This window comes from Silurus meridionalis, chromosome 25 (genome assembly GCF_014805685.1).
Source record: "Silurus meridionalis isolate SWU-2019-XX chromosome 25, ASM1480568v1, whole genome shotgun sequence".
NCBI lineage: Eukaryota > Metazoa > Chordata > Actinopteri > Siluriformes > Siluridae > Silurus > Silurus meridionalis.
Genome location: NC_060908.1, coordinates 15,175,001 through 15,201,245, shown reverse-complemented (window position 1 = coordinate 15,201,245; position 26,245 = coordinate 15,175,001). Strand labels below are relative to the sequence as shown.

Below are 26,245 nucleotides of genomic sequence, written 5' to 3'. Positions count from 1 at the left end.
TTTATAAGGTTTCTATGCAATTTGTATAGAAATCAGATTGTAGGATTTTGGAATTTGTTTTAATTAGTAGCTTCCTTCATGTCTGAAGATCATTTGAAAGGGTATTTTTGGTGTGGTGGAGACGCAACAGTTACTCAAAAAGACACCACATTAAAACATTAAATCAACAAGGATCTGAGTCTGCTTTCATTTAGAATTTCCAGATCTCAATCCGATCAAGCATCTCCAGAATTTGCCGGATGAACAAATCTGATCCATGGAGGCCATAAATTGCAACTTAAAGTACTACAGATCTGCAGATGACTTTTTTGTTTGTTAGATACAACATGAAGCCTTCAGAGGTCTTGCACATATAACACCTATGCAATGTTATATATAGGCTGTTTAATGTTCTGGTTGATCTCACTTCCTTGGGTTTGGACACTTCAGCTGTTAGAGCATGTGCTATTTTGAGCTCGAGCGCTCTTGGCTGTGGCTCCGTAACTCCACACGAGGGCGAAGCGCTTCCACAGCGACGTGACTCGAGAAGATCCGAGCTTCACCACTCCTTCTGACTCGTCTGCGAAAAACAAAACGAGATCTATATACGTGAATATATATATATATATATATATATATTTATGTATCTAGATTTCTGTCGCTTTTGAAGTTGCACGTTTGAGTTGCACATTTGAGCTGCATCGCGCGCGCGCCTGCTGAAACCGGACGCTCGAATGGGAGACAACGATTACACCGAGCCGATGGACGAGACGCCTCGAGACGACAGCGGCGCGGACAAAATCGACATGTCACTCGGTCAGTGTGATCTGAGATTGTTTGTTTTGTTTTCTTTATCCCTTTTCCTTACTTTTTTCCCCTCCTCTGATAATTGGTCACGTGCTCTCCTTTCCGTAACCGTGTTATTTGTCGCTTCCGCGTTGCGCGCGTCGTTAGTCGGGTTGTCGCTCCGTGATGCACGCGCTACGTTTTATTTCTAACTCGAGCACGTTTTTCCATCGGTTTTCATTAGTGCGAGCGGAGGAATGAAACTAGTGTGACTCAAAGCGAGAGAGAGAGAGAGAGAGAGAGAGAGAGAGAGAGAGATCCCCGGGGTTTCTAAGGAAAGGAGTCGAAAAACCACAAAGTCTAAAAATGTTCTGGTTGTACAGTTTACGACCCTGTAGCTCGAGAGCAGTATGGAAATCGCATAAGTTGCTTTCTGCAACTTTAAACTTTACACTTGGAAAAAAAAAAAAAAAATCCTGAACACCCTGTTACGTATTTCCGGTCTGTTTTCCGCATACCACAGCCAACACCTGTCCCAGTCACTGAGTCAACAACTGATGGCTTCATCTGTTTCAAGGCTTTCAGCCATTTGTTTTCTCTCCAAACTACAAATTTTTAATCTGGTCATTCATCAGACTCATCTGGTAGTTCATCAGACTCATGATAGTTCATCAGACTCATCTGGTAGTTCATCCGACTCATGATAGTTCATCAGACTCATCTGGTAGTTCATCAGACTCATGATAGTTCATCAGACTCATCTGGTAGTTCATCAGACTCATGATAGTTCATCAGACTCATCTGGTAGTTCATCAGACTCATGATAGTTCATCAGACTCATCTGGTAGTTCATCCGACTCATGATAGTTCATCAAACTCATCTGGTAGTTCATCAGACTAATCTGCTAGTTCATCAGAGTCATCTGGTAGTTCATCAGACTTATCTGGTAGTTCATCTGACTCATCTGCTAGTTCATCCGACTCATGATAGTTCATCAGACTAATCTGGTAGTTCATCAGTCTCATGGTAGTTCATCAGACTCACGATAGTTCATCAGACTAATCTGGTAGTTCATCAGACTCATGATAGTTCATCAGACTCATCTGGTAGTTCATCCGACTCATGATAGTTCATATAGTTCATCAAACTCATCTGGTAGTTCATCAGACTAATCTGCTAGTTCATCAGAGTCATCTGGTAGTTCATCAGACTAATCTGCTAGTTCATCAGAGTCATCTGGTAGTTCATCTGACTCATCTGCTAGTTCATCCGACTCATGATAGTTCATCAGACTAAGCTGGTAGTTCATCAGTCTCATGGTAGTTCATCAGACTCATCTGGTAGTTCATCAGACTCACGATAGTTCATCAGACTAATCTGGTAGTTCATCAGACTCATCTGGTAGTTCATCAGACCGAACTGGTCTTTCAGAGCTCATCAGACTAATCAGGACTTTTTGTTCTGACAGTTCTGAATGTTTTCACCCAGGTATATTTTTCCACACTTCTGTGTAGAGTCACGCCGTATATCCACACCTCATTCACTCCGCCTCAGGGGTTTTGTTTCAAAACAGGTTGTAATGGCTGCAACATGACCAACACCTGTCACAGTCAACAACTGGTGGTGACTCAGCTGTTCGTAGGTTCCAACCCCTGAAACAACATTCAGGATTTCTACAGATGCCAAAACTTGTCTGAAGTTCAGCAGGATTTTACACATGATGACATGGTGATTAAACATTACAATGAAGGTTAAAGAGTAAAATTGAGAGAAGTTTTTCATTTTGAAATGTCTACAGACTTTGAAAGTATAAAGAAAATATATTCAAACACTTTTGCTGAGGATTTGTAACATGACCTACAGGTAAAAAAAGTAAAAACTTCTCCTCAGGCCAGCTTCTCCTCAGAACAAGTTAAAAATTCATCATGTATATAGAAGACAGGATATTTCACATTTTGATAGATAAACTACTATTTAGTAGTTTGAATAGTGCTTTTAACAATGCACACTGTCCCAGTGTAGTTTTACAGTAATAACTAGATTATAAATATATATTTTCAATTCATCAATTAGTTTCTAGAAGTTTATGAACAGATCCTCTGAGTTTCATTCATTTTTTACTCCTCTTGATCATGGAGAACATGGATCGATCTCCACCACATGTAAACACAAAATATATTACAAATAAAATTCTTTAAAACTTTATGTTTAAAACTTTATGTGCCAGTGTGGAAGGTTTGCCCTCACAAAAACTTGAAAAACATCTCTATGAGGAAACGAAGGTCATACCATGTCCTGATTTTAGATTTTCTTCACATTTAGGGTGCAAATCTTTGTTGAGCAGATATTTCGCACCATATTTACCCTCAGGCTGTATTATGGAGTTTCCTGTGAACTGAGGCTAACCGTTTTTCCTTTTTCCATTCCAGATGATATCATCAAGTTGAATAAAAAAGAGGAGAAAGCAAACAGAGCTGCGAACAGAGCAAGAAACAGGCGGGTTTTAAACAGGAATAATGTACTGAAGAAGCTGAACCAGACACCACAGGCACGTAGAGGCATCAGACGCGGTTCGCTGCAGTATCAGGGTACTGATGTGACTGTCTGTCTGTGCATCTATCATTCTGTCTGTGCACGCTTAGATATTTAACAAATGAAGGTTTTGACCTTAATGAATTTCCGGTTCTTTCAAATCTAAAGCGAGGAACTGGACAGAAACGAGGGGCTAAGAGCACGTTATTTGGGTTATTTCAGGGCCAGCCAGGTCACGTGGGCTGAACAGCAGAAGAGGTTTGGGGAGACTGAGCGGCGTGAGTCCTCTTGACAGAGCTGAGGTTAGTCTCGAAGAATGCATCAGATCATGGACTGAAAAAAATTCAGACTTGATGAGGACGCGACGCTCATGAAACTGCGGGAAGGAGTGAGTCTAAACGGAGAAGTTTTTTAAAATTATTTTTCAGAATGGAGATGAGGAGGTTCAGAGCACAGCGTCTTTTAGAGGCTCGTTTCGTGGACGAGGGAGAGGACGAGGGAGAGGGAGAGGACGAGGAGGATTTAGCAGGTATAAAAAATCATTTGAAATCATTTGTACATATATTACATCCAACCAAATATTGATTTGTTTCTAATGTTGTAGGGGAGCTTTATCAGCACGAGGTCAGCGAGTTCCCCAGAGAGGTGGAAGACCATTTGTATTGGACAGAGGAGTAAGTTGGTACATGCTGATCGTACAATTACATTTGATGGATTATTGTAGATCCTAATAATTGTATATATATTTGTTTGTAGTTTTCGGCTATGAGAGGCACTGGCAAATTGGAAAGATATCAGAAAATAAGAAGGTATGTATATTTAGTTAAAAGTAAATGATATGGAAGGTCGTATTATATACTAATTTATAAGTCTTTAATTTCTTATTTCTCTCTTGGTAAAGTCAGAGTACTGCATCTTCTCCCGGGACAACATTAACCGTGTCACTGCCCAATGCAAAACCTCCACCTGTGACTCAGTGAGTTTCTATATCATTTACTATTTTACATCTCGGTTGTAAAGCGATTTAGAGAGTACGTGCGTCATAACACTGTAATAAATAAAACAACTTAATGTGGAGTGATGGCATTTGTAGTTTTGCTTCCAGTAAAACTTGAGCTACTCGTCACCATGCTCTGTTTAAAAATATGCAAAGAAAACCTCGGATTAGAAAAGCCATCACAATGGCAAACACTCATCCTGCATCATCTACTGCTTCAATATTATTGTTTTCCTGCTTTTGATGCTGGTATTCAGGTTGTGTTTAATTTACTTTGCGGCTAGACAGTGGATACACATGGGTATTTAAATGCACACAAATGTACATGTATACTACAGGATAAAAGAGGAACCGCTGTGGAAAGTTAGGACATGTGAAGGAAATGACAAATACTGGTTAACCTAGATAACCTCCTGGTGTTGTCAAGTCCCATTCCATCAGCTTTTTTTCACCGGGGTTCTTCTGCCAAACCCAGCTTTCTCACTCTTGGTCACCTCGACCATGTTGGGATGCCCTGTAGAGCCTGGCATTCTGAATTATTACTTGTGTATTTGCCCAGCAAAATTTGAGGTTTATAACTAAGATTATTCAATTTCATGTTCCTTCTAAGGGTGAGGCCTCAACCTGGTGGTACACTGTTGAGGGGCAGGTCATCTGAGGCACTGAACAGGCCAACACCAAAGGGCATCAATCTGCACTTTAATTATAAAGCAACCACAAACCAGGTATTTATAAAAAAGACACACACACACACACACACACACACACAATACCTCCAAAATCTACCTGCACAATGGCTCATGCTGACTCTGTGCCTTCTTCCTGAAGATTCCCGAAACCTTTTCATACCAACTCGTATATCTAAGCAAACCGGGGAGTCAACTCCTTTAACTCATACCAGTTAAACATCATAAACCTAGTCTAGGCAGTTGCAGTACCCAGTTTTGCTTTTTACTTCCTCTATTGTGCCCATGTGCATTTTAGAAAAACCTCTTCACATGTTGCATTCTGAGCAAACCTGGTATTCACTTTACATTTTATTTTTTGCAGACTCAGCTGTACCTGAACGAGCGCTTCACTACTTTGAGGCTGAGAGGCCAAGGCTCGAGAATTACCAGAGAAAGTGGGAGGGGGCGGGGACAGGCTCGGGGACGAGGACAGATTCGAGGACGAGGACAGGCTCGAGGACGAGGACTTTCTCGAGGAAGAGGAGAGATTAGTGGAGGAAGAGGTGGAGCAAGAGGTGTGATTAAAGAAGGACCGGCTATGATTAGAGGAGGAGGAGGAGGAGGAGGAGGAAGAGCTAGAGGTAGAGGTAGAGGTGGAGCAAGAGGATCAGGCCGAACTGTGTTTCTTCAGTGATCCCAGTCACATGAGCTGAATGCAATGAGATATATATAAAGAATAGAATATTTTATTTACACTAAGCATTTGGAGGAGGATGGAGCCCTACGTATAAAACGTGTTTTTACAATCACAGATTGCCGGATTGCTTTTTTTCTGTTTATTTTTTTTTTTAAATCACGAGGTTGAGAGTTTGTTAAATAACCAGCATGTTAAGTATACAACAGTGACAAATGTATTTTTAAGACGCTTGTATTTGGGATCCCATTTGAATGTTCTTAGATCTGGACATCACACACCAAACCACAAAATTCAGAGTGCCTTAACATTTATTGTAAATAAATTTTTTGTTTACACAATATAGATTTGTGTGTTAGCAAAAAATCTTACAAAATTGTTACACTATTAAAATATACCACATTTTAAAAATCTTGTACCATTTAAAGCTATCAACTTCTATTAAATTAAGATATTTTCAAGTAATATCATGAATGTTCTCATTATTTGCTAAATATGCAGGATACTCGGAAATCTGACTTGGTTCATTTTCATTATAACATTCAATGTATGTGCAACAGCCAGCAACCTACACCCATATACACCCATATACCTGTGTATAACGTTTCATAGGCAATAGTGATATGGGAAATGAATACATACATCAATTGTAGGACAAGGACTTGGTTACAGTCTTATCATCTTTATTACATGTTAATAGAAAAGAGGACTTTACTGGGACCACCCACATGTTCCCCAAGATCAAAACTGTTTGATATTTATATATACACACAGGTTAAAAACTACTTTTAGATTCATTACTGCAACTGAGAAAATTGTCCATTCTGAAACCATTGCCTCTTGTGTTTATCCTTCTACAGTGCATAATCTTTTTCTAGTTTTTCTAAACTTTTACAGTAGGATCACATTCATAGATGCAGTCTTAATGTTTTCTGTTTATCTTACAGAAACTGAGTAATAGGTCACATACACTTCAGACACCAGAGTAAAGAGTAAAAGTATGTCATTAATAATATTCTTAATTTTTAACTGAAGATTTTAGTTCCTGTGCAAACTATTATATCCAACATGTTCACCTCATGATGGAAATGTGGGAATTGTTGTGTGAAATCTACTCTGTGTCTTTAAACGTCGAACGAGTTTCAGCAATTGGTGGTCATGTACGGCAATTTCTTTAGATTAGACTGTCAGTATTATTCCAGGTTTTGATGTATTAAGTTTTTACAGTTGCCGATTGGGGATCATAGACCAGATAAGATGAGTGGATTAGTGTGAAAGTAAAAAATAATGTTCCAGATGTTTATTTCAATATGTAACTGTAGAGAAATGTAGATTCTCATGTCTGTTTAAAAACTAAATACAAGGATAAACATCCACTGACTTCCATTGAATGAATGTTCAGTTTAAAAACACAGAAAGTATAAGAACACAAATCATCTGCAAAGTACAGTTTTGCAGTAGCAGTAATGTTTAATAATTATTTATCACACACACACATAGATACAGCTTTTTTTTGCTATAGTGACAATTCACTTTACATCCAAGTTACGATTAAATTGCCTTTATTTCTCCTACTTGAGTGTATATTATATTATATTATATTATATTATATTATATTATATTATATTATATTATATTACATTATATAATATTCATATCAGAACCTAAATAAACTGTCAGTTGTCACACACAAGTTTCACACTTCTGAGTCGCACACACACACACCTGCACTTTTCTCTATTTAGATCAGAAATGTGCTCTACACTAGATCTATGTGACTGACAGAATGTTATAATGGTTATACTAGTTGTAATTTTTCTTACACATTCAACAAGCAAGTAAAAAAGAACAGCAGGGAAGTCAGGCAGCAGGTACGACAAAAGTTCAAGCCAACAAACAGCAACGTTTCTACCGTTTATACTTTTATTTCTTTTTAATCTAACTACAGTTCTGAAGCTATATCGCATTTCCTGTATATTCTTTAAAGATTTGAGCTTTAATCTGCTCTAATAAAACATTTAAAAGACTGTTGTATTTAGTTTGTTTCTCTAATCTTTTTCTAGATTAAATACAGTTTATTTGTACCTATTTCAACCCCTTCTGTTTTCTCCCCCAGCATTTTGCTCACAGAGTCCAGTTCCTTTTTTTTCTCTTTTAATTGTTTTGTGTATTATCCAACTCAGCTTTGAGCTTTCCCAGAGTTTCATCTCTCTGACTTTTGTACTCTTCAATCTGGCTGTGCCAATACAATAGCTCACTCTCTCTTTATTCAGACAGCTCTCTTTCTCTTCTAGCTGTTTGCTTTTTTCTGCTAACTCAGCTTTTTGTTTCTCGAGCTCAGCCTTCTCAAGTTGTTTCTCCTCGTCATGATTTTTTATTTCCATTAACGTCTGATCATTTTTGTGAGCTTCTGCATTGTTTTCCACATTTTCCTGTTTGTCAGGGCTCTGTGATGGACCATCTGGGAGACAAAAAAGGATAGTTTAGAGCAGCAAAATCCACCCACAGAAATTGTGTCTCTGTAAATGGTGGCAGAGAGACAAACACTTATACACACAGATATGGACTGATAATCTGAGTCAGACAGAGAAATACTGCGCTTCTGTGAACACTGCACTTCACTAGAACAAGACGTTAGGCAATGAGACAATAACTCATATAGAACAATTCGCTACTCAGGACATGCAGGAGTGGCAGCAGATGCTAGAGAATATTGCTAAATACCTGAAACAGTTTCTGGGTCTGTCCTTGCTCTTTTAATATCAGTTCCTTCACGTGACATAAAAGTTACAATGACGTTACACTCATTCTCTGTTTCCACCTCCTTCAGGTATCCTGATTTTTCAAGCTTAGCGATGAAAGTTTCTTGAGTTATGTTTTGCTGTTGATAAGCAAAAAACTTGTGTATTTTCTTTGCTGTATCTGAAACAAAAAAAGATGCATTGCAAATATTGGATATAATGGATACTGAATCACTTAATAAATCTTTTACTTAAAATTAAATTTTTTTGGCACATTATTTTCAAATGTATTTGAGTATTGCCCTATTCTGTATCTTTATTAGGCATAATCTGCTTATTTTCATAATTCTTTGCAATATTTTGCTACTTACGAGACTCTACATGAGCAGGTCCATCAATTTCCATATTTTCCTCTGTCATCAGTTTTACGTTAAACTGTGGAAGGAAACACTTTAATTCACTGCAGATGTGTGTGTGTGTGTGTGTGTGCGTGTGTGTGTGTGTGTGTGTGTGTGTGTGTGTGTGTGTGTGTGTGTGTGTGTGTGTGTGTGTAAATCAGATTAAAACTGTAAAATCAAGCTCCAATATTGCATAATGACCATTAATGTGATTTATGAACTCAATGTCTTTCAAATTACAGTGAATCTACACTCAAACCTTGATTAGAAGACTTGATTAGACTAATAGACAGGTATTATAATCTCTATTAATATAAATATGCATATTATATTTACATTTAAAAGAAAACTAAATCAAAACAGATGTCCATTACATAGATAATTAAAATCATGCAGTTTTTTCACTGTAAATCCTCAAAAAATAAAATGGTTAAACGAGTACCTGAGATTGTATGGCTTGTATAATTCTGGAAAATGATGAATGATTTTTATGACACTGAAGAAATCCATGATTTTCATAAAACAGGCAGTCGAATGTAATCGTGTTCTTTCTGTTTACAATCCTGCTGCTTTCTGGTACAGGACCCTCTGAATCAAACGTGTAATGGAGCACGATGAGAAATGCAGGTTTGTCGGCTTTGGAAAACAAATGAGACGTTTTCTTAGAACAATTCTCATGACATTATTCAGTATACACAATCACATATTATTAAACATTATTATTTGGAGTACCTGATTTATCGTTAATTTTCTTTTGTGCTGCTTCAATGTCGGTTCCAGCTCGTGACACAACCGGGCAGAAAGCCAGGATCATATCACACTCGTGTGCTGTACACACCTCTTGCAGTGGAATTTGAAGTTTAAGCTTGGACATGAACATCTCTTGAGCATTGAGTGTTTTTCCAGCTTCTAAAATAAAATACTTCAGTGTTTTTTCTGTGAATAAAATAATACATACAGCAAAACTTTGATTAGTTATTTCTCTTTAAACATTTCATTTGAATTACGTCGAGTAAATTTTGTGGTTAGTCTGAAAACCTATTTAACATTCCTTTCTGATGCCACTATTACAAAACACTACAACACACAATCAAAAGTATTAAAAATACCTGATTATTTTACATGCATGTGCCCAATCAAATACTAAGGGCATTAGTGTTGTTATGTACTGTGCAGCACTACTTTGGTCCTGTTAAGAATTAACTGTACAGTACTGTACAGTACAGTACAGTATTTCACTGGTCAAGTCAGATAAAGTACAATAATAAATAACAATAGCACAATTAAATAACATAATAATATTGGAACATAGAAAATAAAGAATTGTCATCTTTTTAGCCCCTCATTACTCACCAGCATGCGATTTCTTTTGCTTTTTTTTCTGGTCTTTCTGTAAAATGGTGTAAAACTAAAGTTTAATGCTTAATAACACTTTATTTTAAATGAACAATAAATAATTTGAGCAATGTTTTAAGAAGAATGTTTTATCTTTTTTATCTTATCCTTTTAGCACAATCCACCTGACAAAACATCTAAGAATCAGTTGGTAATTCTGATCTGAACTTGACATTATTTTCCATCATAAGCTTTCCTTTATGAAAATCAATGATACTTTTGCTTTTTTAAATTACTGGTGATAGTTTGAGCCAATTGTGAATATGTTTTGATCGAAAACCTATTCATGACAAAACATAATATGCCTGTTAACAATATAAGCTAATGCCTTCAACTAGTATATTTTTCCAACGAATAGCTTAAGTTTTTGGGGATATGACCTGCAATCCTGATAAACCAATCATTAGAGTCAATTTCTACTTCGGTCTACTGATTGGTCCACCAGGAAATGGAGTCCCAGAGATCGAGTCTACAGTTGTGTTTCTTCATGTTATGCGTTCTGTGTTTGCTCTGTAAATCACATTAGAGTTAACCTAAGTAAACCTTCTGCAGTGAAACAGTGTTACAGCATTTTCTCATGTTACTGACTTACCCCTTTGGGAGAAACTGTATAAAAAAGAACAGAAAATAAACAAAATTTGTGTTAGATATCAATTAAATATCATATTTAACTATTTAACTATATACCTATAGTGACTACACAAGTAATATATTATAGTATAATATATACATTTATAAACATACATTTGCCCAAGATTCATTTAAAAGCAGAAAACTATCAGCATTAGCAACTATTTTTCTGAAAATTCCCACAAGTGAGAATGCTGATAGTTTTCTGCTTTCAGTTGAATCTTGGGCAAATGTTACTATTCTACTAACTATTTTTTATTACTAAAAACAACATTTAAAAAAAAGAATTTGATTAAACATACATTTATTTTGACCCTGAAGCCACAATTAAGATGTTTATAATCTAGAATATAAACAGTATCAAAATGTACATTTACTACATGAAAAAATAGTTATGGTACTTTGATAATCACCATTCTGCCCATGAGTGTCATATTTTTGATGATGACGTGATGATGAAGAAGCACTGTTTTGATGTTGACGTGATGATGAAGAAGCACTGTTGACATTTTCACTGGCAGATGCTGAATCTGATCACAAAACAAGAACATTTTGTCAAATCTGTTTCACTTTAACCTGTAGAACAACAACTTGATCAAAGTCTGACATTTACTCTGTAAGGAAATCACACAGAGCTCATGAGGTTAGAGATGTGTGTAGTGAGGTTATAGACTAATACAAACTTATTATAAATAAATGTGTACTATTTTATTATGCATTTGTTCACAACTGACAGTAATAATAATAATAATTTAACTCTATGAACAAGAATAAAGTGAATTCATAATATAAACTGACAGGTGCTGTTAATAAACTGTTCATCATCATCACACAGGTATCACACAGGTCATCACACACATCATCACACAGGTCATCACACACATCATCACACAGGTAAATGTAGTGGAGGTGAGCAGACGACTCACTGTGTTTCCACAGACTAGACGATTGATCAGCATCTGTTCCCTCTGAGGACTTGTTTTTCTGAAAAATCTGTGAAATAGAAATAACAGAATAGAACGCAGTTAATTAAATTAAATTAAAATGTTTAATAAATCAATGTTGAACTTGTGTTTCAGTTTAATTTGCTGCGAACATTTCACTGTAAAACTGTTTCCCTTCAGACTGATCACTGAGAAACTAAAAACAAAACTCTTTCAAACAAAATATACATTAAAGTCAGTTTGGGATCAGAAATTCCTTATTCAAGAAAGTAGACAGGAGTAAACAGGAAGTAACAGTCACCTCAATCTAAACTGAGATATATGTTCCCAATCTCTAATTAAAAGGATACAGTTTATGTGACAACTCTTGAAAAAAACCCCACATACCTGAGGTTTAATGTAATTTATAATTGTGTCTAATGATTCCTTATTCCTTCCACATTTCAATAATCCTTCATCTTCATAAAACAGACAGTGAACCACAATCGTATTCTCTCTGTTCACAGCTCTGACGCTGCCTGTTATTGCAAACTCTGGATCAAAGGTGTGATGGAGCATCACCAGAACAGCACGTTTGGTGTCTGTAGAAACCATATGAAGCATTTACTCACCACATACATTACTCAGTATATATATCTTTAATAATCTTTTTTTTTTTTTTAAATACCTGGATATTGATTAAGATTCTTCAGTGCTGCATTAAAGTCAATTTCAAGTCCTCTAATAACAGGGCAGAACACCAGGATGAAATCACACTCCTCTACAGTGTCCACCTCCTGCAGATCTGCTGGAATTTTCTTTTTAAGAAGTTCAATCAAGGCAGCATCAGAATTGAGTGTTTTTCCAGTTCGTATAGTGAAACACTTCAATGTTTCAGTTTCTGTAAAAAAATTAATAAATAGAAAATAATTATAGCTTTTATAAAAAAAATTTCTTCTTCTTTTTCTTGTTCTTCTTTCGGCTTTTTTAATTGGGGTCGCCACAGCAGATCATCTGTCTCCACACCCCCCTGTCCTCTACATCTGCCTCTTTCAACGCAACTACCTGCATGTCTTCCCTCACCACATCCATAAACCTCCTCCTTGGTCTTCCTCTTTTCCTCCTTCCTGGTGTCTCCATCCTCAGCATTCTCCTACTGATATACCCCATGTCCCTCCTCTGCACATGTCCAAACCATCTCAATCTCACCTCCTTCACCTTGTCTCCAAAATGTCCTACATGCGCTGTCCCACTAATAAACTAATTTCTAATCCTGTCCATCATCGTCACTCCCAATGAAAACCTCAACATCTTCAGCTCTGCTACCTCCAGCTCCACCTCCTGTCTTTTACTCAATGCCACTGTCTCTAATCCATACAACATCTCAGGTCTCACCACAGTCCTATAAACTTTCCCTTTCACTTTCACAGATACTCTTCTATCACAAATCACTTCTGCTATCACTCTTCTCCACCCACTCCACCCTGCCTGGACTCTTTTCTTCACTTCTCTAACACACTCTCCATTACTCTGCACTGTTGACCCCCAGGTACCTGAACTTCTCCACCTTCTCTACCTCTTCTCCCTGCAACCGCACCCCTCCACTGCCCCCCCTCTCATTCACACACATGTACTCTGTCTTACTCCTACTGACTTTTATAATAGTTTTTAATAAACAAACACATGATAAGTGTCTGAAGTCAGGTTCAACAAAATGTATTGTTGTGAAGGTGTAGGAACCAGAATTTGTTGTTGAGATAAAATATATATATATATATATATATATATATATATATATATATATATATATATATATATATATATATATATATATATATATATATATGATAGAAAGTAAAATTTCTAAGTTTGTGACAGTTCATAAACAAGAAAGTCAACTGCAAAGTGGCAGACAGAAGTCATAGCCAAACAGGACAAATACAGAAAGTCTGAAATTGTACACAAATGTGACTAAGAGAATGGAAAGAATACTATATTATAAGAATAAAAATGATTCTAGACTGATCACACAGGTGAGACAATGATTACTTCTTATAGTCAACAACTCCATAACTGAGTAACTACAAACTTTAATTTTCCTCACCAACAGCACAAATATACTATTTATCATCTACTGTATATTTCACTAAAATCACTCATCAGTAAAGTGTAGTGAACATATTTACCTATTTACCTGCGATCTCAACCTTATTACTTACTTAAATATAACTTCAATTTATTTTAACCTGATTAATACCAAAACTTGTGTACAAAAATCCAGAAGTAATTTATATTCAGTCACTGATTGTAGTCCATTCACTTGTTACAGACACAAGCATTGAAATACAATTCCTGTCAAAAGTTTGGAAACAGCTAATATTATATGTGTTTTGAGAGGCAGTAGGAAGATTTTTTTCACCAAACAAGTATAGAAATGTACAGAGGTTCATCTTTATCCTCCCTTAGTATGAATACTATGTTTCTCCAAACATTCAACTGAATGTCAGGCCTCTTGTTAAACTTGCCAAAGATTTTCTTCATCATCAAGGATAATTTATTTTTGACCTTGCAATCCAGTTCAGTCCAGACTGGTTTAGTAGGATTTAGGGCTGGTGACTGGGCTGAGTCCAATTTAGACTCATCTTTCCACAGAACTTTCTTTCAATAGCTTTCAATTCTTGTGTTTTATTGCTTCTTACCAAGTTTGTTGCATACAAGGACAAGGAAAATGTATGTATGTGTCTCTCAAAACAATAAAAGACTAGATGTTTCCAAATCTTTGCCAGGCTCTGTATACATTTATTATAGTCTAAGACCTGTAGTTTATAGATATCAAGTAAAACTATAATTAAGAATATTTACTTACTTTGAAATAATTTGACCTCTAAAACCTTTAATTTCACAATGTAATTAAAGTAACTTGAATGTACTCTGAACTAAAACATTTTAGAAATAGCATGTAGCATCAAGTACAATCTGACCAGGACTGTGTATATAAACCCTTCAGTTTCAGTCTGTAAGTGACTAATCTACAGCCAAATATATTTCATTTACAGAATCGAGAATGCTCTATAAAAGTATATTACAGTTAACCTAAATAAACCTTCTGCAGTGAAACAGTGTTACAGCACTTTCTCATGTAACTGACTTACTCCTGTCTGAGAAACGGTACAAAAAAGAACAGAAAATAAACAAAATTTGTGTTAGATATCAATTAAATATCATATATAACTATATAACTATATAACTATAGTGAATACAAACATTTTTAAAACATACATTTATTTAAACCTGTAACCACAATTAAGATGTTTATAATCTAGAATAAATACAGTATAAAAATGTACATTTACTACATGAAAAACGGTTGTGGTACTTTGATAATCACCATTCTGCCCATGAGTGTCATAGTTTTGATGATGACGTGATGATGAAGAAGCACTGTGGACATTTTGACTGGCAGATGCTGAATCTGATTACAAAACAAGAACATTTTGTCAAATCTGTTTCACTTTAACATGTAGAACAACAACTTGATCAAAGTCTGACATTTACTCTGTAAGGAAATCACACAGAGCTCATGAGGTTAGAGATGTGTGTAGTGAAGTTATAGACTAATACAAACTTATTATATATAAATAAATAAATGTGTACTATTTTATTATGCTTTTGTTCACAACTGACAGTAATAATAATAATAATGTAACTCTATGACCAAGAATAAAGTAAATTAATAATATAAACTGACAGGTGCTGTTAATAAACTGTTCATCATCATCACACAGGTAAATGTAGTGGAGGTGAGCAGACGACTCACTGTGTTTCCACAGACTAGACGATTGATCAGCATCTGTTCCCTTTGAGGACTTGTTTTTCCAAAATATCTGTGAAATATAAATAACAGAATAGAACGCAGTTAATTAAATTGAATGAAAAATTTTAATAAATAAATGTTAAACTTGTGTTTCAGTTCAATTTGCAATTTACTGTAAAACAGTGTCTCTTTAAACTGATCACTGAGCAACTAAAAACAAAACTCCTTCAAACTATATATACATTAAAGTCATTTAATATACATGATTCAGAAATTCCTTATTCAAGAAAGTAGACGAGTAAACAGGAAGTAACAGGAATCTCAATCTGAACGAAAATATATTTTCCAAATCTCTAATTAAAATGATACAAAATAAACACATACCTGAGGTTTAATGTAATTTATAATTGTGTCTAATGATTCCTTATTCCTTCCACATTTCAATAATCCTTCATCTTCATAAAACAGACAGTGAACCACAATCGTATTCTCTCTGTTCACAACTCTGACGCTGCCTGTTACAGTAAACTCTGGATCAAAGGTGTGATGGAGCATCACCAGAACAGCACGTTTGGTGTCTGCAGAAACCATATGAAGCATTTACTCACCACATACTTTACTCAGTATATATTATCTTATTTTTATTTTTTCAAATACCTGGATATTGATTAAGATTCTTCAGTGCTGCATTAAAGTCAATTTCAAGTCCTCTAATAACAGGGCAGAACACCAGGATGAAATCACACTCCTCTACAGTTTCCACCTCCTGCAGATCTGCTGGAATTTTCTTTTTAAGAAGTTCAATCAAGGCAGCATCAGAATTGAGTGTTTTTCCAGTTCGTATAGTGAAACACTTCAATGTTTCAGTTTCTGTAAAAAAAAAAGAAATAGAAAAGAATTATAGCTTTTATTAAAACTTCTTCTTCTTCTTTCGGCTTCTCCCATTAGGGGATACATCTGCTTTTTTCAACCCAACAACCTGCATGTCTTCCTTTACCCACATCCATAAACCTCCTCCTTGGTCTTCCTCTTTTCCTCCTTCCCTCACCTTGTCTCCAAAACATCCTAAATGCGCTGTCCCTCTAATAAACTCATTTCTAATCCTGTCCATCGTCATCACTCCCAACAAAAACCTCAACATCTTCAGCTCTGCTACCTCCAGCTCCACCTCCTGTCTTTTACTCAATGCCACTGTCTCTAAACCAAACAACATCTCAGGTCTCACCACCTGTTGTGGAGGTGTAGGGACCAGAATTTGTTGTTGCGATAAAAAAAAATAATATGATAGAAAGTGAAATTTCTACGTTTGTGACAGTTCATAAACAAAAAAGTCAACTGCACAGTCATAGCCAAAGCCACAGGACAAAGACAGCAAGTCTGAAAATGTACACAAATGTGACTAAGAGGATAAATAGAATACTATACTATAAGAATAAAAATGATTCTGGACTGATCACACAGGTAAGACAATGATTACAATGATTACTTCACGCGACCAAGAAGCCTAAGAAGTTAAGTCAACAACTGCAAAACTGGGTAACTACAAACTTTGATTTTCCTCACCAACAGGACAAATATACTATTTATCATCTACTGTACATTTCACTAAAATCACTCATCAGTAAAGTGTAGTGAACATATTTACATATTTACCGAGATCTCAAACTTATTACTTTATATAGAACTTCAATTTATTTTTAAATGATTAAAACCCAAAACTAACCAAAATCCAGATGTAATTTATATTCAGTCACTGACTGTAGTCTATTTACTGGTTGCAGACACAAGCATTGAAATACAATTCCTGTCAAAAGTTTGGAAACAGCTAATATTATATGTGTTTTGAGAGGCAGTAGGAAGATATTTTTTGACCAAACACGTATAGAAATTAGAGATGCACCGAATATTCGGCCACCGAAAATTTTCGGCCGAAAATGGCCCAAAAGTGCATTTTCGGTTTTCGGTGATCAAAAGACTTTGATCACCGAAAAAACACGGCCAAAACAGTCTGCCTGCACGTGCATGTCTAAAACAGCATGTCTGCGGTGTGGACGTATTTCAGTATATCTGAGAAAGACCCACGGATAGTGATTTGCAAAACATGTAATGCCGAAATTTTGTCTGCAAAGACTTTCTTCACGTCGGGTTTAATTTATCACCTGAAATCCAAACATCCCGATCGCTATGCTGAATATGAGAGGAACGCGGCACAGAAAAGCAAAACCCCTCCGAGCACGCGCACTCCATCTGTGGTGGAGGTTTTTGAAAAGGCAGGAAGTTTCCCAGTGATAGTGTTGTATTGTTGTATCTTTAAGCAGTTGCACTTGTTCTGAATGTACTTTGTTTTTATGAAAGAACATACTTAATTTTACAACCTTTCAGCAGGCCAGAGGGCCTGTACATTATTATTTAATGTACACATGAGTGCATTTAAGTTAAACATTTAAGTTTGAATTTTAATTTATTTTATCCTGTGCATTGCTGCAATGTGCTATAAATAAATATTTTCATAATTTGTAATTGATTAATTCTTTAAAACTTTAATATTAATTTATGCAATTGAAATGCATTGATTTTAGTAAGGTTAGTACACAGTCATAGACATAAATGCAATGGTAATAATAATTGGCATAATTTCTTTCGGTGTTTCGGTTTTCGGTTTTCAGACTTGCTTTCCTCTTTTTCGGTTTTCGGTTTCGGCCAAAAATGTTTATTTCGGTGCATCCCTAATAGAAATGTACAGAGGTTCATTTTTATCCTCCCTTAGTATGAATACCGTTTCTCCAAACATTCAACTGGATATTTTATTTTTGACCTTGCAGTCCAGTTTAGTCCAGACTGGTTCAATAGGATTTACTCTATAAGAATGTACTCTGAACTGAAACATTTTAGAAATAGCATGTAGCATCATGTACAATCTGACCAGGACTGTGTATATAAACCTCTCAGTTTCAGTCTGTAAGTGACTAATCTACAGCCGAATATATTTCATTTACAGAATCGAGTATTTATTCATTTAACATCAGTATATTTACTCAGCGTTTGTCACCGTTCCAGACTGTTTATATTCATTTGTCACAATTCTCCATACTCACTTTGCTTTGTCTTGTCTGAAATCCATTGAAGGGCATTCTGTGGAAGGGAATTATAGAAAGTGAACAGTTTATGTAAATGGTTGAATGCTGTGTTGTTGTTGTTGTTGTTTTTCAAAATACTGATTGTAAATGACTGAATGCTAACATTTAATTAAACAAAGTCAGACATCAAATCAGAGAACAACATATAGCATTTACTTACCCCCAATTTATCTGTACAAAAACAAAGAAATTAAATGGTAAAATGTTTGTTTATGATTCTGTCGCATTTTTCATTCTACACACAAGCTGGCGCTCATTTACTGACAAAACTAAATCAACACTGATACACACAAGATCTGCCCGTGTAACTGTTTCTCCCAAACAATCCTGAGAAGTTTTTATTTATTACACAGTCCTGCCTGTGTTATTCTGCTTCAGTTTAAGAAGACATACAGTACAGTATAGCTGAAGTCAGTAGCTGGATTTTCCTCTTTACTGTCAATTTAAACTATAGATTTTAAAAGACTGTTTGTACTGCTGTAATCCAGTATATTAATAATGCAGACTATAAACACTTTATCTGATACAAGTGACAGACTTACAGTTTATTTAACTTCAATGTTTATAATACTGTACTTATGAAAAAAACTAATAAATGTAATAATCAAATCAAAATATAAAAGTATTAAAAAGCAATATACTGAAGACTGTGCAACACTGGTTTTAGCACATTTATTCAGGAATAACGCTTTCAGACTTACAGCTGAAAATACTCATCTTTATATATTCCTTGCAGGTCCAGACTAAAGAGAGAGAGAGAGAGAGAGAGAGAGAGAGAGAGAGAGAGAATAGAGAAAGAGGGAGAGAGAATAGAGAGAGAGAGAGAGAGAGAGAGAGAGAGAGAGAGAGAGAGAGAGAGAGAGAGAAGAGAGAGAGAGAGAGAGAGAGAGAGAATGAGAGAGAGAGAGAGAGAGAGAGACAGTGAGAGAGACAGAGAGAGAGAGAGAGAGAGAGAGAGAGAAGAGTGAGTGAGACAGAGAGAGAGAATGAGAGAGAGAGAGAATGAGAGAGGGAGAGAGAGAGCGAGAGAGAGAGAGAGAGAGAGAGAGATGTTCAGTGTAACTGTATTATGTAACTATGCAGTTATAATAAAATGCAGATAATTAACAATTCTATGTCACGTATTTAATAAAACATGATTTCATGGTATATTTAAGTGTATTATTTCACACAGCTTTGTTTTGCTTCTTCCTACCTTTGCTGCTTCTCAGAAAAATTGCCGCATTAAAGCAAATGCCAGAATTCAACCTCCTTTCACTTTCGCTTTCCCTGCAAGAGCTGAGTCTTCCTGACAACCGAATGAGAGCCACGACCCTCATCATCATAGAGCCACGCCCCTCACCATCATAGAGCCACGCCCCTCACCATCATGGAACTCTGCACTTCATCATAATAAAGCTCCGCCCCTCGTCATTGTAAAGCCCCGCCTCTCAGCACTGATGGTGTTCTGCATTGAGGATGCAGAAATGTGGACTGAATTATACACCATGTCACATAAGCTCCAGTTCATCACTGTTTAATAAAATAAACTCAACATCAGTTTCAGTCACCAGAATAAATATAAAAAGTGACACTGAGAGCATGTACACACACAGCAGCTCTGTTTTATGTGTTTGTTTAGTTAGTTAGAGCAGCTAGAGCTGTTTCAGTGTAGTTCTACGGCAGATGTTCTTCCACATACATTTTCATATTCTGCCCCCTTGTGGACGATCTTGGTTTAAACAGTGGTATCCTGCTGTGTAGTTTGTCAGTGTTATAAACTGCATGATGACTCAGCAAGTTGAGACTTTTATTTATTGTAGCCTCAGGAATTTATCCCCAGAAAGCACAAAGTCCTCTGTCCTGACAATTGGGTCTCATCAACTTCAATAAACAGTAAAAAAACCAACAGTCTTTTTTTTCCCTCCAAAAGGTAAAACAACATTTAGAAGAAACAGATGCATCATAATTGTTATTCAGGGCCTAAAGACATACTGTAGAATTGATGATTTTCATGTGACTGAATATTATTATGTTTTAAACCTCTAGATAGATTATGTGCTTTGATTATCCGCCATACAAGTCAGTGGGAATAACAATATAACAGAAAATATAAAGTGCATTACAACAAGGACATTCATATAAATTCATATTTATTTATTTTTATTTCAGAATAGAAGCATTTCTGTGTGATGCTGGTGTGTGACTGTTTCACCGCAATCAATTAGTGATTAACTTGTTTTTTTTCTTTGTTTATTAATACTGCAGCATAATTATTCAATGTTTTTCAGAAAAAAAAAATATTATTCAACATCAACATTTTTGAATATTAGATTAATTCTGTCATTGGTTTCTGATCATTTCTCTTCAGTTAAATAGATTTTTTAATCTCTGTGAAATCCCTGTGTTTTCCTCTTTGGGTGAAGCTGAATCCTCCGATTCTGAGCTGCTTCTCACAGTTCTCACATAAACCTCTTCAAGCACATTGTGTGTTTCTGAAAGCTCTGAAAGTTTCTGTAGAAAACAATGTTCCAGATGTTTTATTTCAATATGTAACTGTAGAGAAATGTAAATTCTCGTGTCTGTTTAAAAACCATATACAAGCATGAACATCCACTGACTTCCATTGAATGAATGTTCAACAAAGTGCACTGTAAACAGAAAGTATAAGAAAACAGTTCATCTGCAAAGTACAGTTTTGCAGTAATAGTAAAGTTTAATAATTATTTATCACATACACATAGATGCAGCATTTTCTTTGCTATAGTGATAATTCACTTTACATCCAAGTTACGATAAAATTGCCTTTATTCATATCAGAACCTAAATAAACTGTCAGTTGTCACACACAAGTTTCACACTTCTGAGTCGCACACACACCTGCACTTTTCTCTATTTAGATCAGAAATGTGCTCTACACTAGATCTATGTGACTGACAGAATGTTATAATGGTTATACTAGTTGTAATTTTTCTTACACATTCAACAAGCAAGTAAAAAAGAACAGCAGGGAAGTCAGGCAGCAGGTACGACAAGTTTAAGCCAACAAACAGCAACGTTTCTACCGTTTATACTTTTATTTCTTTTTAATCTAACTACAGTTCTGAAGCTATATCGCATTTCCTGTATATTCTTTAAAGATTTGAGCTTTAATCTGCGAAAACATTTCAAAGACACTTGTAGTTAGTTTGGTTCTAATCTCTAGACTTTTTCTAGATTAAATCCAGTTTATTTGTACCTATTTCAACCCCTTCTGTTTTCTCCCCCAGCATTTTGCTCACAGAGTCCAGTTCCTTTTTTTCTCTTTTAATTGTTTTGTGTATTATCCAACTCAGCTTTGAGCTTTCCCAGAGTTTCATCTCTCTGACTTTTGTACTCTTCAATCTGGCTGTGCCAATACAATAGCTCACTCTCTCTTTTATTCAGACAGCTCTCTTTCTCTTCTAGCTGTTTGCTTTTTTCTGCTAACTCAGCTTTTTGTTTCTCGAGCTCAGCCTTCATCTTCTCAAGTTGTTTCTCCTCGTCATGATTTTTTATTTCCATTAACGTCTGATCATTTTTGTGAGCTTCTGCATTGTTTTCCACATTTTCCTGTTTGTCAGGGCTCTGTGATGGACCATCTGGGAGACAAAAAAGGATAGTTTAGAGCAGCAAAATCCACCCACAGAAATTGTGTCTCTGTAAATGGTGGCAGAGAGACAAACACTTATACACATAGACATGGACTGATAATCTGAGTCAGACAGAGAAATACTGCGCTTCTGTGAACACTGCACTTCACTAGAACAAGACGTTAGGTGTTTGTACTTGGCAATGCGACAAAAACTCATATAGAACAATTCGCTACTCAGGACATGCAGGAGTGGCAGCAGATGCTAGAAAATATTGCTAAATACCTGAAACAGTTTCCGGCTCTGTCTTTGCTCTTTTAATATCAGTTCCTTCTCGTGACACAAAAGTTACAATGATGTCACACTCAGTCTCTTTTGTACCTCCTGCAAATACTAACTATTTTTCTGAAAATCCCCACAAGTAAAAATGCTGCTAGTTTTCTGCGATTAATTGAATCTTGGGCAAATGTAACTATTCTACTAACTATTGTTTACTACTAAAAACAACATAAAAAAAGAACAGAAAATAAACAAAATTTGTGTTAGATATCAATTAAACATCATATATAACTATATAACTATATAACTATAGTGACTACAAACATTTTTAAAACATACATTTATTTAAACCTGTAACCACAATTAAGATGTTTATAATCTAGAATAAATACAGTATAAAAATGTACATTTACTACATGGAAAAACGGTTGCGGTACTTTGATAATCAGCATTCTGCACATGAGTGTAATAGTTTTGATGATGACGTGATGATGAAGAAGCACTGTGGACATTTTCACTGGCAGATGCTGAATCTGATTACAAAACAAGAACATTTTGTCAAATCTGTTTCACTTTAACCTGTAGAACAACAACTTGATCAAAGTCTGACATTTACTCTGTAAGGAAATCACACAGAGCTCATGAGGTTAGAGATGTGTGTAGTGAAGTTATAGACTAATACAAACTTATTATAAATAAATGTGTACTATTTTATTATGCATTTGTTCACAACTGACAGTAACAATAATAATAATTTAACTCTATGACCAAGAATAAAGTAAATTAATAATATAAACTGACAGGTGCTGTTAATAAACTGTTCATCATCATCACACAGGTATCACACAGGTCATCACACAGGTCATCACACAGGTCATCACACACATCATCACACAGGTAAATGTAGTGGAGGTGAGCAGACGACTCACTGTGTTTCCACAGACTAGACGATTGATCAGCATCTGTTCCCTCTGAGGACTTGTTTTTCTGAAAAATCTGTGAAATAGAAATAACAGAATAGAAAACAGTTAATTAAATTCAATTAAATTAAATTAAAATGTTTATTAAAAAAATGTTGAACTTGTGTTTCAGTTTAATTTGCTGTGAACATTTCACTGTAAAACTGTTTCCCTTCAGACTGGTCACTGAGAAACTAAAAACAAAACTCATTCAAACCAAATATACATTAAAGTCAGTTTGGGATCATTCAGAAATTCCTTATTCAAGAAAGTAGACAGGAGTAAACAGGAAGCATCTCAATCTAAACTGAGAGATATTTTCCAAATCTCTAATTAAAAGGACACAGGTTTGTTTAAGTGACAACTCTTGAAAAAAACAAAACAAACACATACCTGAGGTTTAATGTAATTTATAATTGTGTCTAATGATTCCTTATTCCTTCCACATTTCAATAATCCTTCATCTTCATAAAACAGACAGTGAACCACAATCGTATTCTCTCTGTTCCCAACTCTGACGCTGCCTGGTACAGTAAACTCTGGATCAAAGGTGTGATGGAGCATCACCAGAACAGCATGTTTGGTGTCTGCAGAAACCATATGAAGCATTTACTCACCACATACTTTACTCAGTATATATATATATAATCTTTTTTTTTTTTTTAAATACCTGGATATTGATTAAGATTCTTCAGTGCTGCATTAAAGTCAATTTCAAGTCCTCTAATAACATGGCAGAACACCAGGATGAAATCACACTCCTCTACAGTTTCCACCTCCTGCAGATCTGCTGGAATTTTCTTTTTAAGAAGTTCGATCAAGGCAGCATCAGAATTGAGTGTTTTTCCAGGTCGTATAGTGAAACACTTCAATGTTTCAGTTTCTGTAAAAAAAAAAGAAATAGAAAATAATTATAGCTTTTATTAAAACTTTTTCTTCTTCTTTTTCTTGTTCTTCTTTCGGCTTTTTTTATTGGGGTCGCCACAGCAGATCATCTGTCTCCACACCCCCCTGTCCTCTACATCTGCCTCTTCCAACGCAACTACCTGCATGTCTTCCCTCACCACATCCATAAACCTCCTCCTTGGTCTTTCTCTTTTCCTCCTTCCTGGTGTCTCCATCCTCAGCATTCTCCTACTGATATACCCCATGTCCCTCCTCTGCACATGTCCAGACCATCTCACCTCCCTCACCTTGTCTCCAAAACGTCCTACATGCGCTGTCCCTCTAATAAACTCATTTCTAATCCTGTCTATCGTCATCACTCCCAATGAAAACCTCAACATCTTCAGCTCTGCTACCTCCAGCTCCACCTCCTGTCTTTTACTCAATGCCACTGTCTCTAAACCAAACAACATCTCAGGTCTCACCACAGTCCTATAAACTTTCCCTTTCACTCTTGCAGATACTCTTCTATCACAAATCACTCCTATCACTCTTCTCCACCCACTCCACCCTTGTTACAGCACTTTCTCATGTAACTGACTTACTCCTGTCTGAGAAACGGTACAAAAAATAACAGAAAATAAACATAATTTGTGTTAGATATCAATTAAATATCATATTTAACTATATAACTATATAACTTTAGTGACTACAAACATTTTTAAAACATACATTTATTTAAACCTGTAACCACAATTAAGATGTTTATAATCTAGAATAAATACAGTATAAAAATGTACATTTACTACATGGAAAAACGGTTGTGGTACTTTGATAATCACCATTCTGCCCATGAGTGTCATAGTTTTGATGATGACTTGATGATGAAGAAGCACTGTGGACATTTTCACTGGCAGATGCTGAATCTGATTACAAAACAAGAACATTTTGTCAAATCTGTTTCACTTTAACCTGTAGAACAACAACTTGATCAAAGTCTGACATTTACTCTGTAAGGAAATCACACAGAGCTCATGAGGTTAGAGATGTGTGTAGTGAGGTTATAGACTAATACAAACTTATTATAAATAAATGTGTACTATTTTATTATGCATTTGTTCACAACTGACAGTAACAATAATAATAATGTAACTCTATGAACAAGAATAAAGTAAATTAATAATATAAACTGACAGGTGCTGTTAATAAACTGTTCATCATCATCACACAGGTAAATGTAGTGGAGGTGAGCAGACGACTCACTGTGTTTCCACAGACTAGATGATTGATCAGCATCTGTTCCCTCTGAGGACTTGTTTTTCCAAAATATCTGTGAAATATAAATAACAGAATAGAAAGCAGTAAATTAAATTATATTAAATGTTTAATAAAATGTTTAATAAATAAATGTTGAACTTGTGTTTCAGTTTAATTTGCTGTGAACATTTCACTGTAAAACTGTTTCCCTTCAGACTGATCACTGAGAAACTAAAAACAAAACTCTTTCAAACCAAATATACATTAAAGTCAGTTTGGGATCAGAAATTCCTTATTCAAGAAAGTAGACAGGAGTAAACAGGAAGCATCTCAATCTAAACTGAGAGATATTTTCCAAATCTCTAATTAAAAGGACACAGGTTTGTTTAAGTGACAACTCTTGAAAAAAACAAAACACATACCTGAGGTTTAATGTAATTTATAATTGTGTCTAATGATTCCTTATTCCTTCCACATTTCAATAATCCTTCATCTTCATAAAACAGACAGTGAACCACAATCGTATTCTCTCTGTTCCCAACTCTGACGCTGCCTGGTACAGTAAACTCTGGATCAAAGG

The 26,245-nt window shown here is 35.6% G+C and overlaps 2 protein-coding genes and 1 long non-coding RNA gene across 18 annotated transcripts in view; 1 reads left to right on the top strand and 2 right to left on the bottom strand.

Moving 5' to 3' along the window:
- The first annotated feature begins 246 nt into the window (after positions 1–246).
- si:dkey-17o15.2 (H/ACA ribonucleoprotein complex subunit 1) lies at positions 247–6,122 on the top strand. Its single transcript, XM_046839495.1, has 9 exons — positions 247–795; positions 3,196–3,354; positions 3,521–3,600; positions 3,727–3,827; positions 3,903–3,972; positions 4,055–4,107; positions 4,200–4,274; positions 4,906–5,020; positions 5,346–6,122. The coding sequence occupies exons 1-9, from the start codon at positions 714–716 to the stop codon at positions 5,655–5,657; spliced, it is 1,047 nt and encodes a 348-aa protein (XP_046695451.1). The 5' UTR covers positions 247–713; the 3' UTR covers positions 5,658–6,122.
- Positions 6,123–7,102: 980 nt separating this feature from the next.
- The window catches only part of LOC124379221, a 23,396-nt gene continuing 4,253 nt past the window's right edge, over positions 7,103–26,245 (bottom strand). Inside the window, exons 6-25 of one of the 16 annotated variants that reach the window (XM_046839406.1) lie at positions 26,088–26,245; positions 25,672–25,738; positions 25,239–25,334; positions 24,194–24,406; positions 23,917–24,110; positions 23,450–23,560; positions 23,366–23,390; positions 23,038–23,097; positions 15,133–15,189; positions 12,433–12,645; positions 12,153–12,346; positions 11,748–11,814; positions 11,235–11,351; positions 10,784–10,797; positions 10,150–10,186; positions 9,529–9,732; positions 9,239–9,432; positions 8,770–8,833; positions 8,382–8,579; positions 7,103–8,118 (exon numbers count right to left, since the gene is read on the bottom strand). The exon at positions 26,088–26,245 is cut by the window's right edge and continues 36 nt beyond it. In XM_046839406.1, the coding sequence (XP_046695362.1) occupies positions 7,748–8,118; positions 8,382–8,579; positions 8,770–8,833; positions 9,239–9,432; positions 9,529–9,732; positions 10,150–10,186; positions 10,784–10,797; positions 11,235–11,351; positions 11,748–11,814; positions 12,153–12,346; positions 12,433–12,645; positions 15,133–15,189; positions 23,038–23,097; positions 23,366–23,390; positions 23,450–23,560; positions 23,917–24,110; positions 24,194–24,406; positions 25,239–25,334; positions 25,672–25,738; positions 26,088–26,245 (2,654 nt within the window). In that variant the 3' untranslated portion in view covers positions 7,103–7,747. Of the gene's footprint in view, positions 8,119–8,381; positions 8,580–8,769; positions 8,834–9,238; positions 9,433–9,528; positions 9,733–10,149; positions 10,187–10,783; positions 10,798–11,234; positions 11,352–11,747; positions 11,815–12,152; positions 12,347–12,432; positions 12,646–15,132; positions 15,217–15,492; positions 15,629–15,942; positions 16,137–16,215; positions 16,429–18,653; positions 18,691–18,855; positions 18,867–19,396; positions 19,439–19,890; positions 20,005–23,037; positions 23,098–23,365; positions 23,391–23,449; positions 23,561–23,916; positions 24,111–24,193; positions 24,407–25,238; positions 25,335–25,671; positions 25,739–26,087 lie in introns of those variants that run through there. The other 15 variants (XM_046839409.1, XM_046839408.1, XM_046839410.1 and 12 more) reach the window with 15 other exon arrangements.
- Positions 22,211–22,964, bottom strand: LOC124379290. The gene is made up of 2 exons (XR_006924397.1): positions 22,571–22,964; positions 22,211–22,294 (listed from the first exon to the last, which is right to left on the bottom strand). It is a non-coding gene; the product is annotated as an uncharacterized LOC124379290 (long non-coding RNA).

Excerpts from the sequence above, each read along its gene's own strand:
- si:dkey-17o15.2 (XM_046839495.1), top strand. The coding sequence starts at position 714 with ATGGGAGACAACGATTACACCGAGCCGATGGACGAGACGCCTCGAGAC. Across the intron at positions 3,601-3,726 it reads GTCCTCTTGACAGAGCTGAG|AATGGAGATGAGGAGGTTCA; the intron begins GTTAGTCTCGAA and ends ATTATTTTTCAG. Across the intron at positions 4,108-4,199 it reads AGATATCAGAAAATAAGAAG|TCAGAGTACTGCATCTTCTC; the intron begins GTATGTATATTT and ends CTCTTGGTAAAG.